The 12,272-nt window shown below is 33.6% G+C and overlaps 1 protein-coding gene across 3 annotated transcripts in view; it reads right to left on the bottom strand.

Moving 5' to 3' along the window:
- Window positions 1–9,257, bottom strand: part of LOC131044146 (CDPK-related kinase 3) — a 36,927-nt gene extending 27,670 nt beyond the window's left edge. For all 3 annotated transcript variants that reach the window (XM_057977409.2, XM_057977412.2, XM_057977410.2), the window contains exons 1-7: window positions 8,304–9,257; window positions 7,172–7,302; window positions 6,079–6,120; window positions 5,798–5,906; window positions 1,499–1,577; window positions 1,010–1,306; window positions 790–896 (exon numbers count right to left, since the gene is read on the bottom strand). In XM_057977409.2, the coding sequence (XP_057833392.1) occupies window positions 790–896; window positions 1,010–1,306; window positions 1,499–1,577; window positions 5,798–5,906; window positions 6,079–6,120; window positions 7,172–7,302; window positions 8,304–8,786 (1,248 nt within the window). In that variant the 5' untranslated portion in view covers window positions 8,787–9,257. The remainder of the gene's footprint in view (window positions 1–789; window positions 897–1,009; window positions 1,307–1,498; window positions 1,578–5,797; window positions 5,907–6,078; window positions 6,121–7,171; window positions 7,303–8,303) is intronic.
- Between the last annotated feature and the right edge of the window lie 3,015 nt (window positions 9,258–12,272).

Below are 12,272 nucleotides of genomic sequence, written 5' to 3'. Positions count from 1 at the left end.
GTGTACATATGCCAGTACTGTAAATCATGTTTGAAAATACAGCATGATAGTAAAATAGAATCTACAGAGCATTATATAGTTATTTTCCTGACTTACAAAGTACAGTTGTGTAAGGTAATTATATGAAATGCCATTATGTGTATGGTAATCTACGGTTATAGCTTTAGCCAACAAAGGAACATGCTTGTCTACATATACCAGTGCTATAAATTATGTTTGAACCTACAGCATATTAGTAAAATAGAATATACAGAGCATTGCATAGTTATTTTCCTGACTTACAAAGTACAGTTGTGTATAGTAATTATATGATATGCCATTATTCGCTTAAGATTTACTTCTGGCTTGCTTGTAAAGTTGTAACAGTTAAAATAAATGTACTTAAAACTATCCTTTGAGGCTTCTTTGTAGGATGCAGAACAGCTAAAAGGATGCCTACTTCTTTATGGATTCGGAAAGTTAACTTTGGGTGAATTTCAAGTTATGCAGATTTTAACAACTTTATAATAACTCTTTATTCTCAAAATCATAAAGAGATTTTCCATGGCTCGGCTCAGCCAGCCACTGTCATATGTGTATGTAGCTTATACTGTTGAACAATTGCATCCTATCTTTCCATTTCTCAAGTGAAAGCAGCTAAATGGTTTACAATGTACATAAGATAATACACATGGATTGCCGAGGTTTAGAAGCTTCAACGACCAAATGAGCATCAGAGTAAGATTCACATCATTAGATTGCATCCCTTTGCTTCTTTAATAAACCGAAGAATCAATTTCTCAAAAATACCTTAAGAGCTGCACGCTTTAGTGGCGAGTACCGGAGATATGCTTTGACTAGTTTGTACATCAAAATATCCAATGGAATAACATGCCGTCCACGAAGCCAGGGATGTGCTGTCAAAATAGAAATTTTTGGGAAGTTACAACATTATGGTATTTCCTTTCTACACCAACTAAAATCCACTGAAAATAAAAAAAACATTTGTATGAAAGTAGGAAATCCTTACAAAGGGCCTGAGCCGCACTCATTCTTTTACGCAGATCCTTATTAAGAAGCTTTTTCACAAAATCCTTAGCTTCAGCAGAGACTGAAAGCCATGGTGTGTCCTCAAAATTAGGTGCAGTTTTCAAAACAGCACGAAATATTCCTGATTCAGTGCGTGCCCAAAAAGGCCTACAGCCACATAAGAGGATATATGTTATCACTCCAATGCTCCATACATCCGCTTCTGTGCTATATGATCGATGAAGTACTTCTGGTGCCACATAATATGCACTACCTACAATATCATTCAACCTTTCATCTGCAAGGTCCACGCAAAGAAATGATCATGAAATATAAATCTTTATTATTCTGGTTGTCAAATAGTCAACTAGCATTGAGAAAATGATATTAAAAGGTTAAAGAAAAAGGATAACAAAAAGAACTCCATTTTATTGCTGGATATAACAAGCATCTATTTCACAATAATGAACAGCTCAAAGAAAGGAGAAACCTGGTCTGACAAAATCTGACAGCCCAAAATCAATAGCCTTTAAAGGTGCATTTTCATCCTTTGTAGTGAAGAGAAAATTCTGTCATCATTGTAAAGTATTAGAAAATTATGTCATCATTGTGAAGTACGCAAATCTCGTCAACTCATGAAAATATACAAAAAAACTAAACCATATTATGAAACTAAAAATTTAAAAAGAAATAACCCAAAATACTAAATATAATCATCAAATAAAAGAGAGACGAGACAAATATAGTTTCCAAACTTTACTTCAAATAATGCCATTGATATCACAAACACATCCTTCATCCTCAAGGGTTTTGGGAGCTTCCCTAAGCCTATGGCATTGAACCATCCTAAAACATTTTTCCCAGAAGAATACACTGTGCATAACTGCTTTCAACAAAAAATGATTCTCAGAATGGAAATTGTAAATGAACTACCTGTTTTAACCCTTGCAGTGATCTACAGTGCATAAAAGAAAAAATAGACTAAATCAGAACTAAATATAATCATCACATGAATGAAAGACAAGACAAATACAGTTTCCAAACTTTACTTCAAATAATACCCTTGATATCAAAAACACATCCTTTATCCTCAAGAATTTTGAGAGCTATCCCTAAGCCTCAGGCATTGAACCATCCTCAAACATTTTTCCCAGAACACTACACTGTATGCATAACTGCTTCCAACAAAAAATAATTCTCAGAATGAAAATTGTAAATGAACTACCTGTTTTAACCCTTGCAATGATCAACAGTGCATAAAAGAAAAAATCATCAATTCATGAAAATGACACAAGACAAAATCATGTTATGAAACTGAAAAATTGAAAAGAAAAGATCCAAAATACTAAATATGATCATCAAATAAAAGAGAGACAAGACAAATATAGGTTCCAAACTTTACTTCAAACAATGCATATCACAAACACATCCTTTCTCCTCCAGAAATTTGAAAGCTATCCCTAAGCCTATGGCATTAAGCCATACTACAACATTTTTCCAAAAACACTACACTGTGTGCGATGTGCATAACTGCTTCCAACAAAAATTAATTCTCAGAATAAAATCTGTAAATGAACTACCTGTTTTGACCATTGCAATGATCTACAGTGCATAAAAGAAAAACTGAAAATAAAGAATACAAAGTCTACGTTCTAAACAAAGGAAACATGTCAGGACCACTTAATGAAAAGCTAAATAGAGTTGGAGTGTGGACCTTGTGATAGATGTTGACAAACAAACCATAAAGAAACAAACGGCCACACTTTCAAAATGCATAGAAAAGGATTTTTTGTTACTGGAATGAAGCATGTGCAAAAAGAAGCTGGACATTTAGTACAAGACATAGAAAGTTGCTCTACATTCAATTTTTATGGTTTCATATACGACAATTGGATTCAAATGCCTTTCGAACAGGATACCAATAGTCCAAAAAAATTTAAGATCTACGTTTCTTGAAGTACAGATCAAAAATATATTATACCTTAGATAAAAGAAATATTTCTCTGCAAACTGCATAGAATGCTTACTAATAGAGGAGAAAACCAACAATGACTAAATAGAAACAGCTATGATAAGGTAAATGACAGATAACTTGTATGACAATATTCTAGCAAAAATAAAGGCATGCATGACAAATTGGAACTTATAAATTAATTTGGATCAGTTCACTTAATGTCTCCCTAGGCTCAGATTAATAAAAAAGAAGATGATCTACTGTGCTTTTTTCCCAATGAGCAAAAGCCTATAGCATAGTTCTACAAGCAAGAGAAACAGTAAGAATGAAACGAAGAAAATAGAAACTGTAATGTCCCATACTGAGTTTAGGTCTGTTTTAACCATAATTAATCTATTTCAATATACTTATGACTTAAACTAGATTGATTAGGAGACAACTCTATTCTTAGGCTTTAGCTCTTTCCTTAACATAAATCAAATCTTCAATGAATAAATTCTCAATCCACCATACTAGAAAATTAATTCTAACATATTAGATAATTAATTTTATCATCCATAATTCTTAATGCAAAGTTCAATCCTTGTTACTACTCCAGTTTTAAGGAAGGAGATGACTATGTTGCCATGCGCTTAGATACCAAACTCAATAGGCTCCCTCAAAGTTTACGGATCCAAGCCCTTACCCTATCTTGGGAATCATCCTATTGGCTGGATTTAGACTGCCCCTCTTGGAAACAACTCAATCCCATCTTCTTAAATAGTGACAGAAGTAGCAAGAATGAATAGTATATACATATTCTCTTTAATGTTTATTTAAGAGATCTTTCTGATTTACAATCTAATATTGTTATTCGTCTGATCAAACATATATATATATTAAGTTTAATATTGGATAGCACACACCATTCATTAGCATCTATCAAAGGTTATGTACAAAACTCAGTCAAAAAAGGCACATGGATAAATTTGGAATAATGGACAAATATTATCCTTTTTCTCGCAGATGCATTCTAAAAGTTGCAGGCCTAGAAACCCTCCAAAGGAAACCCAAACCTTATAAAGAAGCAATCAAGCTAAATAGTTATCACAAGAATATTTTAATTGTCCAAAGAAAACCAAAAGTAAACATATTTGCAACAAATTGAAGTTGGTTTCCAAGAAACATATATTGGAAATGCAGATAAAAGATGATAATTGGAGTAAACAAAGCTCTCTTTAAATGAGCATTTGAATGTGTAAATCTTAAGATCAAAATTAAGTAAAGAGTAATGTCCCCACTTCAAAATTAAACTAATTAAAATATTCTAAAATATCTATAATTTATTGAGGTAGTTTGAAAGGGGATGCAGCTGTATGCAGCCATTAGAGGACAAGAAGAATTAGTTTTTAACCACCGCTGATTTTTGTAGCCACCAAAGGAGATCAAAAGTGCTGAATTAGACAAACCAAATCAGCAATAAAAACAAAAGACAAGTCAGTCACAGCCTTTTGTCCTGGCATAAGAAAACAAAAGGATACTGAAGAGTGAAAAGGAATCGCAACAATTAAGGGCACTTATAATGTATTAAGGCAGTTTGAAAGAGTTATATCCCTCCCCCCTTTGCTAATAAATCGATGTTGTTAATCTTATTGAGTTTGTTGACTAAGTGTAATTGCTCCATATCAATGATAAATAACACATGTTAATATAAGCACAATTTGATGCTCTTTTAATCATACAAATCTCTAACATGTGCCTTATTGATGTATTGTTGTCTAACATGTGCCTTTTAATCATTCAAATCATACAAATCTCTAACATGTGCCTTTTAATCATTCAAATCATACAAATCTCTAACATGTGCCTTATAAAGATCACTGTATGTACACAAGTGTATGCTTCAATCTCTGCTTTTATGAAGATAACTACTGCTTGATAAATATTAAGATGCTGACATGGGCAATTAGTATTTGTATGAGTCATACAAAGTGCTGCTTGATAAATTAATCCTTTAATCTAAACCACAAAAAAATCGTGAAGTCTTATTTCATAAGCCAATTTTCTGATCTAGTTTAGGGCTCTTGATGGCAGGGTCATGGGAATTTTAGGGACACTAGGCTATTTGAGATATTATATCATCGTGATCAAGTTTGATGGATGCGTATCGGTTAGAGAATGTGTCTGTCTTTGACTTCTATTTGTGCATGGCATCTTTCCAAGAAAGATAGCATTTGGCTACCCCTAGCTTGTCCCTCATTTGGTCCTCATTGTACATTAGATGCATCGTGGCAGTTCCATGGAAACAAAAAGATGTCATTTTTTATATTTTTACCAGTAATTTCTTGTACCTTGATTGATTTTTTTATACTTTTATCAGTAATTTTTTTACATGTTATGTAACCAAACCAGAGTCCATGTTCCATAACCAGAGCCCACAGGAATGAACATTGGAAAAACTCCAACTTATGGTGTGGAAACCTAACAAATATACCTAAGGAGGAAAGAAACCATTGTCTCTAGATATGAGAGACACTGAATAGATTGTGCACCCCTTCCAATTAGCTCCAACATAATTCTATTAAAAAATGAAAAACCATTCAGAGACAAAACTGCAGTAACCTCTAGATAAAAATGACTAAAAGAAACGTTAAATAACCAAATCATAGATATAGAACATGTTTATTCAGATGTGAACTAGCAAATTGTATATCATGATTTACCTTCCAAAATGATGTCAAATTTCATATGGTTTCATTAAATTTCACATTCAAAATAATACAACTGAACCTTGCGAATAATCAAGTTCCACTATAGAGATTAACATCAATGTGATAAATCAACCTGCTAAATTACCTCTGGCTTCAAATCACGGTGCACAACACCTTGAAGATGACAAAAGGCAACTACACTCAAAATCTGTACAACAATAACCTTTGCATCTTCCTCTGGATACCTCCCACCCCTGCATCAAAAACTTAACAATATTTCAATATCTAAAATTCAAATATTATAAAGAAAATTAGTTACAATTGACAGGTAAGCTTCTATCTACATATAATGGACCTGTTTCCAAAATCACTTCTTTATCAAAATTCTGAAATGAAAAACACTGACAAGAAACGAAATACTCTGACCTGGACAATATCCTGTCCAATAGTTCCCCACCTTCACATAGCCTACAACATAGGATTATATCCAAATTTAGTTGTATTAAAACAACCTTGCACTCTAGTACTGCATAGGTCAATGTTACTGGCATTATAGTTGTGAAACTAAGAGGTTGACAACATGTAAACTTCAATTAGCATGCAATTGGTGTATGAATAAAAAATTTAAATAATAGATTTCACATAACTCTAATTGTTTATCACAAAATAAGATATTCAATATATGGTTATACATAAACAAATACACATGTATATGTGAACACACACAAACCTACATATTATAAATACATACATGCAAAGATACAACAATATGTGTGTGTGAATAACACAATTTATTTCCGGTATTAGAGAATACTTGTAATGAACAAACAGACACTGCGATATTCATTATTTATTCAGAATTCTTGTCTCACGGCAAGCTATGCATATACAAAGCAGAAACAAAGAGACATGCATAGTATGAATGGTTACCTTAATAATTAGTTGGCAATAAAAACATTGAGTCTTAAATTAGACGTAATACACAATATAATCTGGACTTCTAATAGACTATACATTGAGACTGCCAATATCACAAGTATGGTGAGCATGAGCCATCTAATATGCTTGATATTTATCAATTGCGATTTACATGTGATTCTCATTGGTAATTAAAAATAATGGAAGAGGGGAAAATGTCCATTGAAAGGTTTAGTTAAGGAAGTACTGCAATTGCAATTAAATACTTGATTTATGAAACTGTGCATGACATTCACTTCCTGGTTTTACACCACAAAATTAAATTTAGATAGCTAATAAGACTCACCTATCTTACAATGGAACAAGGTTTGTAGAACATACCCAAATGCATACTAAACAGCAAAGAACATAAAATTCTCTTAAAATGTACATTTGGGACTTTAAAATTGAATTGCACACAACAATATATAAGTTTCTGATAAGTAAAAATCTAATAACACTTTTCAAAATTCAACATATAATCTGCATATATCTAACTAAATTTATAAATTTGGAGATGTAAATATAAAATAAAGTATTATCTTGGGTTAAAGTCAATTACTCTGTTACAATATAGACATTATTGTTGTCCTCGCATGCATCATGATATCTAATCAAATTGTGATGTCCCGAGAGTGCCTTCAAGATTTTAACCTCTCTGCGTACATCTTCAACACCTATGGCTGTAGTAATCTAGCAATAACACACCCAAATTACACATAATTAGAAAATGATTCAATGCCATTGCAGATTACAGTAGTTCTTCCATTTAATGTACCTTAAGTTACAGGCAAACCAAAACAAGTGCCATATTATATTAACTGAAATTATTTGAAAATACAAACTAAGCTCTCATTTAGTAGTGCACAGCTATAACAAAAAAAACAGTGGATCTGGCTAGCATAAGTGAGTCAATATGATTTAGATAATTTGAAAATGGTTTCAAAAAGCATGGAAATCTTGCACCAATTGGTCCATAGCAATAGTAAAAATCAATGAAGGATCTGGCATATGCGCATCTCCATTATTTTTGCAATCAAGAATTGTTTAAAAAACACTAACAATTTTTTTAAAAAAAACACTTGTGGACTGAAAATGATTTGCAAAACTCTCCTAATCTGATACTAAATGGTGCAAACCAATAACGAAAAAAAATACTGGCAGATATCATGATAAGTCTTAAATGCATCAACGCGAGCAATGCAATTGAAATCGTTTTAAGAAACTAGTGATTCCACAAAGCGGTCCATAATAATACAATCTAGCATGATGGCACCTACAAGAGTGTGTAGAACAAAAATGAATTGAGTGCATTATCCTTTTCAATATCTCTTCATTTTAAAAAAGGAAAAGAAAAAATCAATAGACTGTAAGGCAAATCCCTGGCAAAAAAACAAAAAAAGGTCTGGGTACACAATAATCTGATTTAAGTAAGTGATATAATTGGAAAAGATACTAGTTATTTCTTTTTTAATTCTAAAAAAATTGTACGGTAACACGATCTCTGTGACTATATAAACAATCTCATTCTTCATGATCGTGTGTCAGACACGTGCATAAATAAGTGTCTTTGCAAAATAGTGTGAGGGAAAATGCACGTCCGTGTCAATTCTTTCCATATTTTATAAGCGCGAAATTGAGATCATCCCTGAAACCTATAACAGAAAAGAACAAAAAACAAAAAAGAAAACTACCTTGTCCTTTGTAATGATCTTAACAGCCACAGACTGCCCCTTGAGCTCTCCCTTCTTGACTTTTGCTTGACAGGTATGTCCGAAATGGCCGCGACCAACCTCCTGACCGAGCTCATACCTCGCACTAAAATTCTTAGCGTAACCAAAGCTCTTATCAAGCGGCTTATCCTCCTCCAAGACATCCCCTTCAGGCAGGGGAACCTCTTTAACCTTGGGAGCTCCTTGCCTTCTCAAAAGAAAAGCCTGAATATGTTTGGCAGGAGAAGGAGGTGGAAAAGGCCTGCGAAAAAACCTCCGCGGAGTAGCCCTCCCAGGGGAAGGAGAAACTCCAGCCGGAAGCGGGCTCGGTTGAGGAGTGCAAGCATAAGAATACGTGTTATTTACATAATGCAATGGAGTGGCCGAGGCTCGATCCTGCGACGATGTCGAAACAGCGGGCTCCTCCCCCTGTACTATAACATTTCTAGCATAGCATTGCCCCATTGATGCTCAACGACCTTATTCTGCATCACAATTCCTAAACCCCTTGGCCCTCATTTAACCCCCAAACCTGCAATTGAACAAAACGCCCCTGTTCATCTCTTCTTGAACTGCCAAACACGGGAATCCATTAAAGGGCTGTGAGATCCTTTTAGGGTTTTCTTGGTTAGGGTTTGAAATCTTCCGAGGTGTTCAAATTCCAGAGAATGCGGATACAGAAACACTTTGTCCTAGACGCAAGGATTTGGAATCTTTCCTTCCTTCGCGTTTTGTGAGCATTATAAAGAGCGCAATATGAGGTGAGCATTATAATTTTGTGAGCATGATGGAATTCAACAGTGAAAATTAGCAGAAATGGAGAACGGATACCCTTACTCATACTCCTACTCATAATCAAAATCATACTCAATACTGGCTGTCCTGGTCTATTAATTGGCGGACTGAGAGTAGTAGATTTATGGGGTTTTGGTGGAGATCGCGACAAATTTGGAGGCCGTTTTGGAGGTTTTGTACTTTGGGAATAATATTTTCCTTTTTCCAAACGTGGTGGCCCCTGGTTGGTGAGGCATCAACTTTTTCTCGTGCTGTGGAAAATTGTTCTTCAACCAAATAGTGCTGTCATCATTTTCATCGCCTTTTGGGGGACCACCCCTAAGAGAGCATTTTATTTTTTGACATTGACTATTCACTGTAGGTATATGTTGTTTGCTTTCTTCCTAAGGAAATGTGGTAGGAGGGAACCATTGCTTTTGCAACCATAATTAAAGCTACCTACGTTCTTATCAATACATTTTGGGGTTGGGTCAGAGAGCATCTTATCTTAGCTCTCCCCTGCCTAATGTCATTGCAAACGTATATAAATCTGGCTTCCACTTCAAGAGTATGATGAAAATAAAGCCCTCCTCACATAAATGTCTTAGTCAAAATAATTAAATTATAATGGGTAAACAAATTTTAATTAGTTGATGGATTACATTACAATGGTTTAGTTGATAGGTTATATTTGCAATAGCTTTTAGTGGGAGAAGTGTCATATATCAAGAAATTGAAAAATGTCATCGAATTGATATATGAAGACAATTCAAGCATTCAAAATGGATCTACGCATTTAAAGATTACATATAATGTCATTGGAGTGAATGCATAATGTCAATCTCACTAGATCTCGTTTATTGATGGCAAGCATACTTAATAGCACACAATGTAGATAAATGGAGCATTTAAAAATGAAATCTTATAGTTGGGATAAATAAGAAGCAATCCATCATTATCAAGTGAGTAGCTAGGGTAGTTCAAATATTTATCTTTGGAGTAAATGTAGAATATCAATCTCACCAAAACTAATCCATTGTTGGGTGGGAAAATTGGACTGTGTGAATGGAGTTTCTTTGTTGCTAGTAGGCATGCCTATGCATTTATGCTTTTAATGTCGCTATCCTAGATCACCACCAAAATTGTGTATAAGCACACTTGAATATAATGATTACTATGCAAAAAAATATTTATAGACAAAAGCAGCTACATAAGATCATTTGTCGAATAGTAATCTAAAGAATATAGGCAAATTAAAGAGCAATATAAAGAGTGTGTTTATTGTTTTCCATGTCCATATATTTTTCTAGTACATTATTTTGATTTCAAATTTCAATAATGTTATCCCCATTTTCAGCTATGGCACAAACATGGGATAACCCCTAAAAAGATTTGTCCAAATTTGTAGCCCATGTGCTCTAAGCATGAAAATCGAGGTGAATTTTCACTCCCCTTGTCAATATTTTAATCCTCATGAAAATGCCTTGATTTGAGTCCAAGTTGTCATTTTGAAAGCTTGACTAAGTGCTCTTTTAAAAAGAGAGAGTTTTTTCTTTTATATGTATTTTCAAAGTTTAAACTTTGATTTTACTCTTATGTTTAGGCTACATTTCGGAGTTACAAACCCGAAATACACTTGTTTAGGTTTGGTATGTGTGGCATTTAATGCTAAGTGTTTGTATGTTAATTAGTTTCTTTTTCCATTTTAATCTCTTCCTTTCATTTCATTTTCATCATTTTCATGCTATTCTCTATGTGTTCTTGCTAATAAGCTTACTCTTGCCTTATGTGTGTCGATTGGAGATTGTGTATTCACTCTTCAAAGCTCAAAAATTTGACATTTTTGTTCGAGTCATCTTCTTCTCTCACTAGTTTTCATTCATGTTTTTGAAGATGAAATTCATGCCCTAATTTCGGTAATATGATTAGGGTTTTTTGTGTTTTTTGTGTCATCGAATCATGTTTTGATTTTTGTTTGAATGATTTGTCGAAACGATGTTGTTTGGACTTATAAGCCCAAACAACACCGTTATTCTTTGCATTTCCCATGCTAGCATGTAGTTCGGTGTTACGAACCCGAATGACAATGATTAGCATGTAGTTCGGATTTGTAATACCAAACTACATGCTTTTCATTTTGATGCCCATTGAACTTACAAGCGGTGTGGTTTGGAGTTGCAACTCCACTACGCCACCAAACCAAAGTATTTTCCAAACACCATGGTGTAGTTTGGAGTTGTATCTTCAAACTACATCAAAATATTTTCATTGCAAAATACCACGGTGTAGTTCGAAGTCACAACTCTGAACCACACCAAATTACCATTGAACTTTCACAATGTGTAGTTCAAAGTTGTAACTCTGAACTACACCATAATTAAAGCTACCTACATTCTTATCAATACATTTTTGGGTTGGGTTGGGAAACATCTTATCTTAGCTCTCACTTGCCTAATGTCATTGCAAACGTATATAAATCTGGCTTCCACTTCAAGGGTAAGATGAAAATAAAGCCCTCTTCACATAAATGTCTTAGTCAAAATAATTAGTTTATAGTGGGAAAGCAAATTTTAATTAGTCGATAGATTACATTACAATGGTTTAGTTTATAGGTTATATTTGCAATAGCTTTTAGTGGGAGAAGTGTCGTATATCAAAAAATTGAAAAATGTCATATATATGAAGATAATTCAAGCATTCAAAATGGATCTATGCATTTAGAGATTACATATAATGCCATTGGAGTGAATGCATAATATTAATCTCACTAGATCTCGTTCATTGATGGCAAGCATACTTGGTAGCACACAATGTAGATAAATAGAGCATTTAAAAATAAAATCCAATAGTTGGGATAAATAAGAAGCCATCCATCATTATCAAGTGAGTAGCTAGGGTAGTTCAAATATTTCTTTCGAGTAAATGTAGAATATCAATCTCACCAAAACTAATCCATTGTTGGGTGGGAGAACTGGAATGTGTAAATGGAGTTTCTTTGTTGCTAGCATGCATTTCTATGCATTTATGCCTTTAATGTCGCTATCATAGATCACCACTCAATTTATGTATAAACACACTTGAATATAATTATTATTATGCAAAAAAAATATTTATAGACAAAAGCAACTATAGAAGATCATTTGTCGAACAATAATCTAAAGAATACAGACAAATTAA

This window comes from Cryptomeria japonica, chromosome 6 (genome assembly GCF_030272615.1).
Source record: "Cryptomeria japonica chromosome 6, Sugi_1.0, whole genome shotgun sequence".
Classification (NCBI taxonomy): Eukaryota; Viridiplantae; Streptophyta; class Pinopsida; order Cupressales; family Cupressaceae; genus Cryptomeria; species Cryptomeria japonica.
Note: the sequence above shows the minus strand (reverse complement) of the source record. Positions and strands in the feature narration are given on the sequence as shown.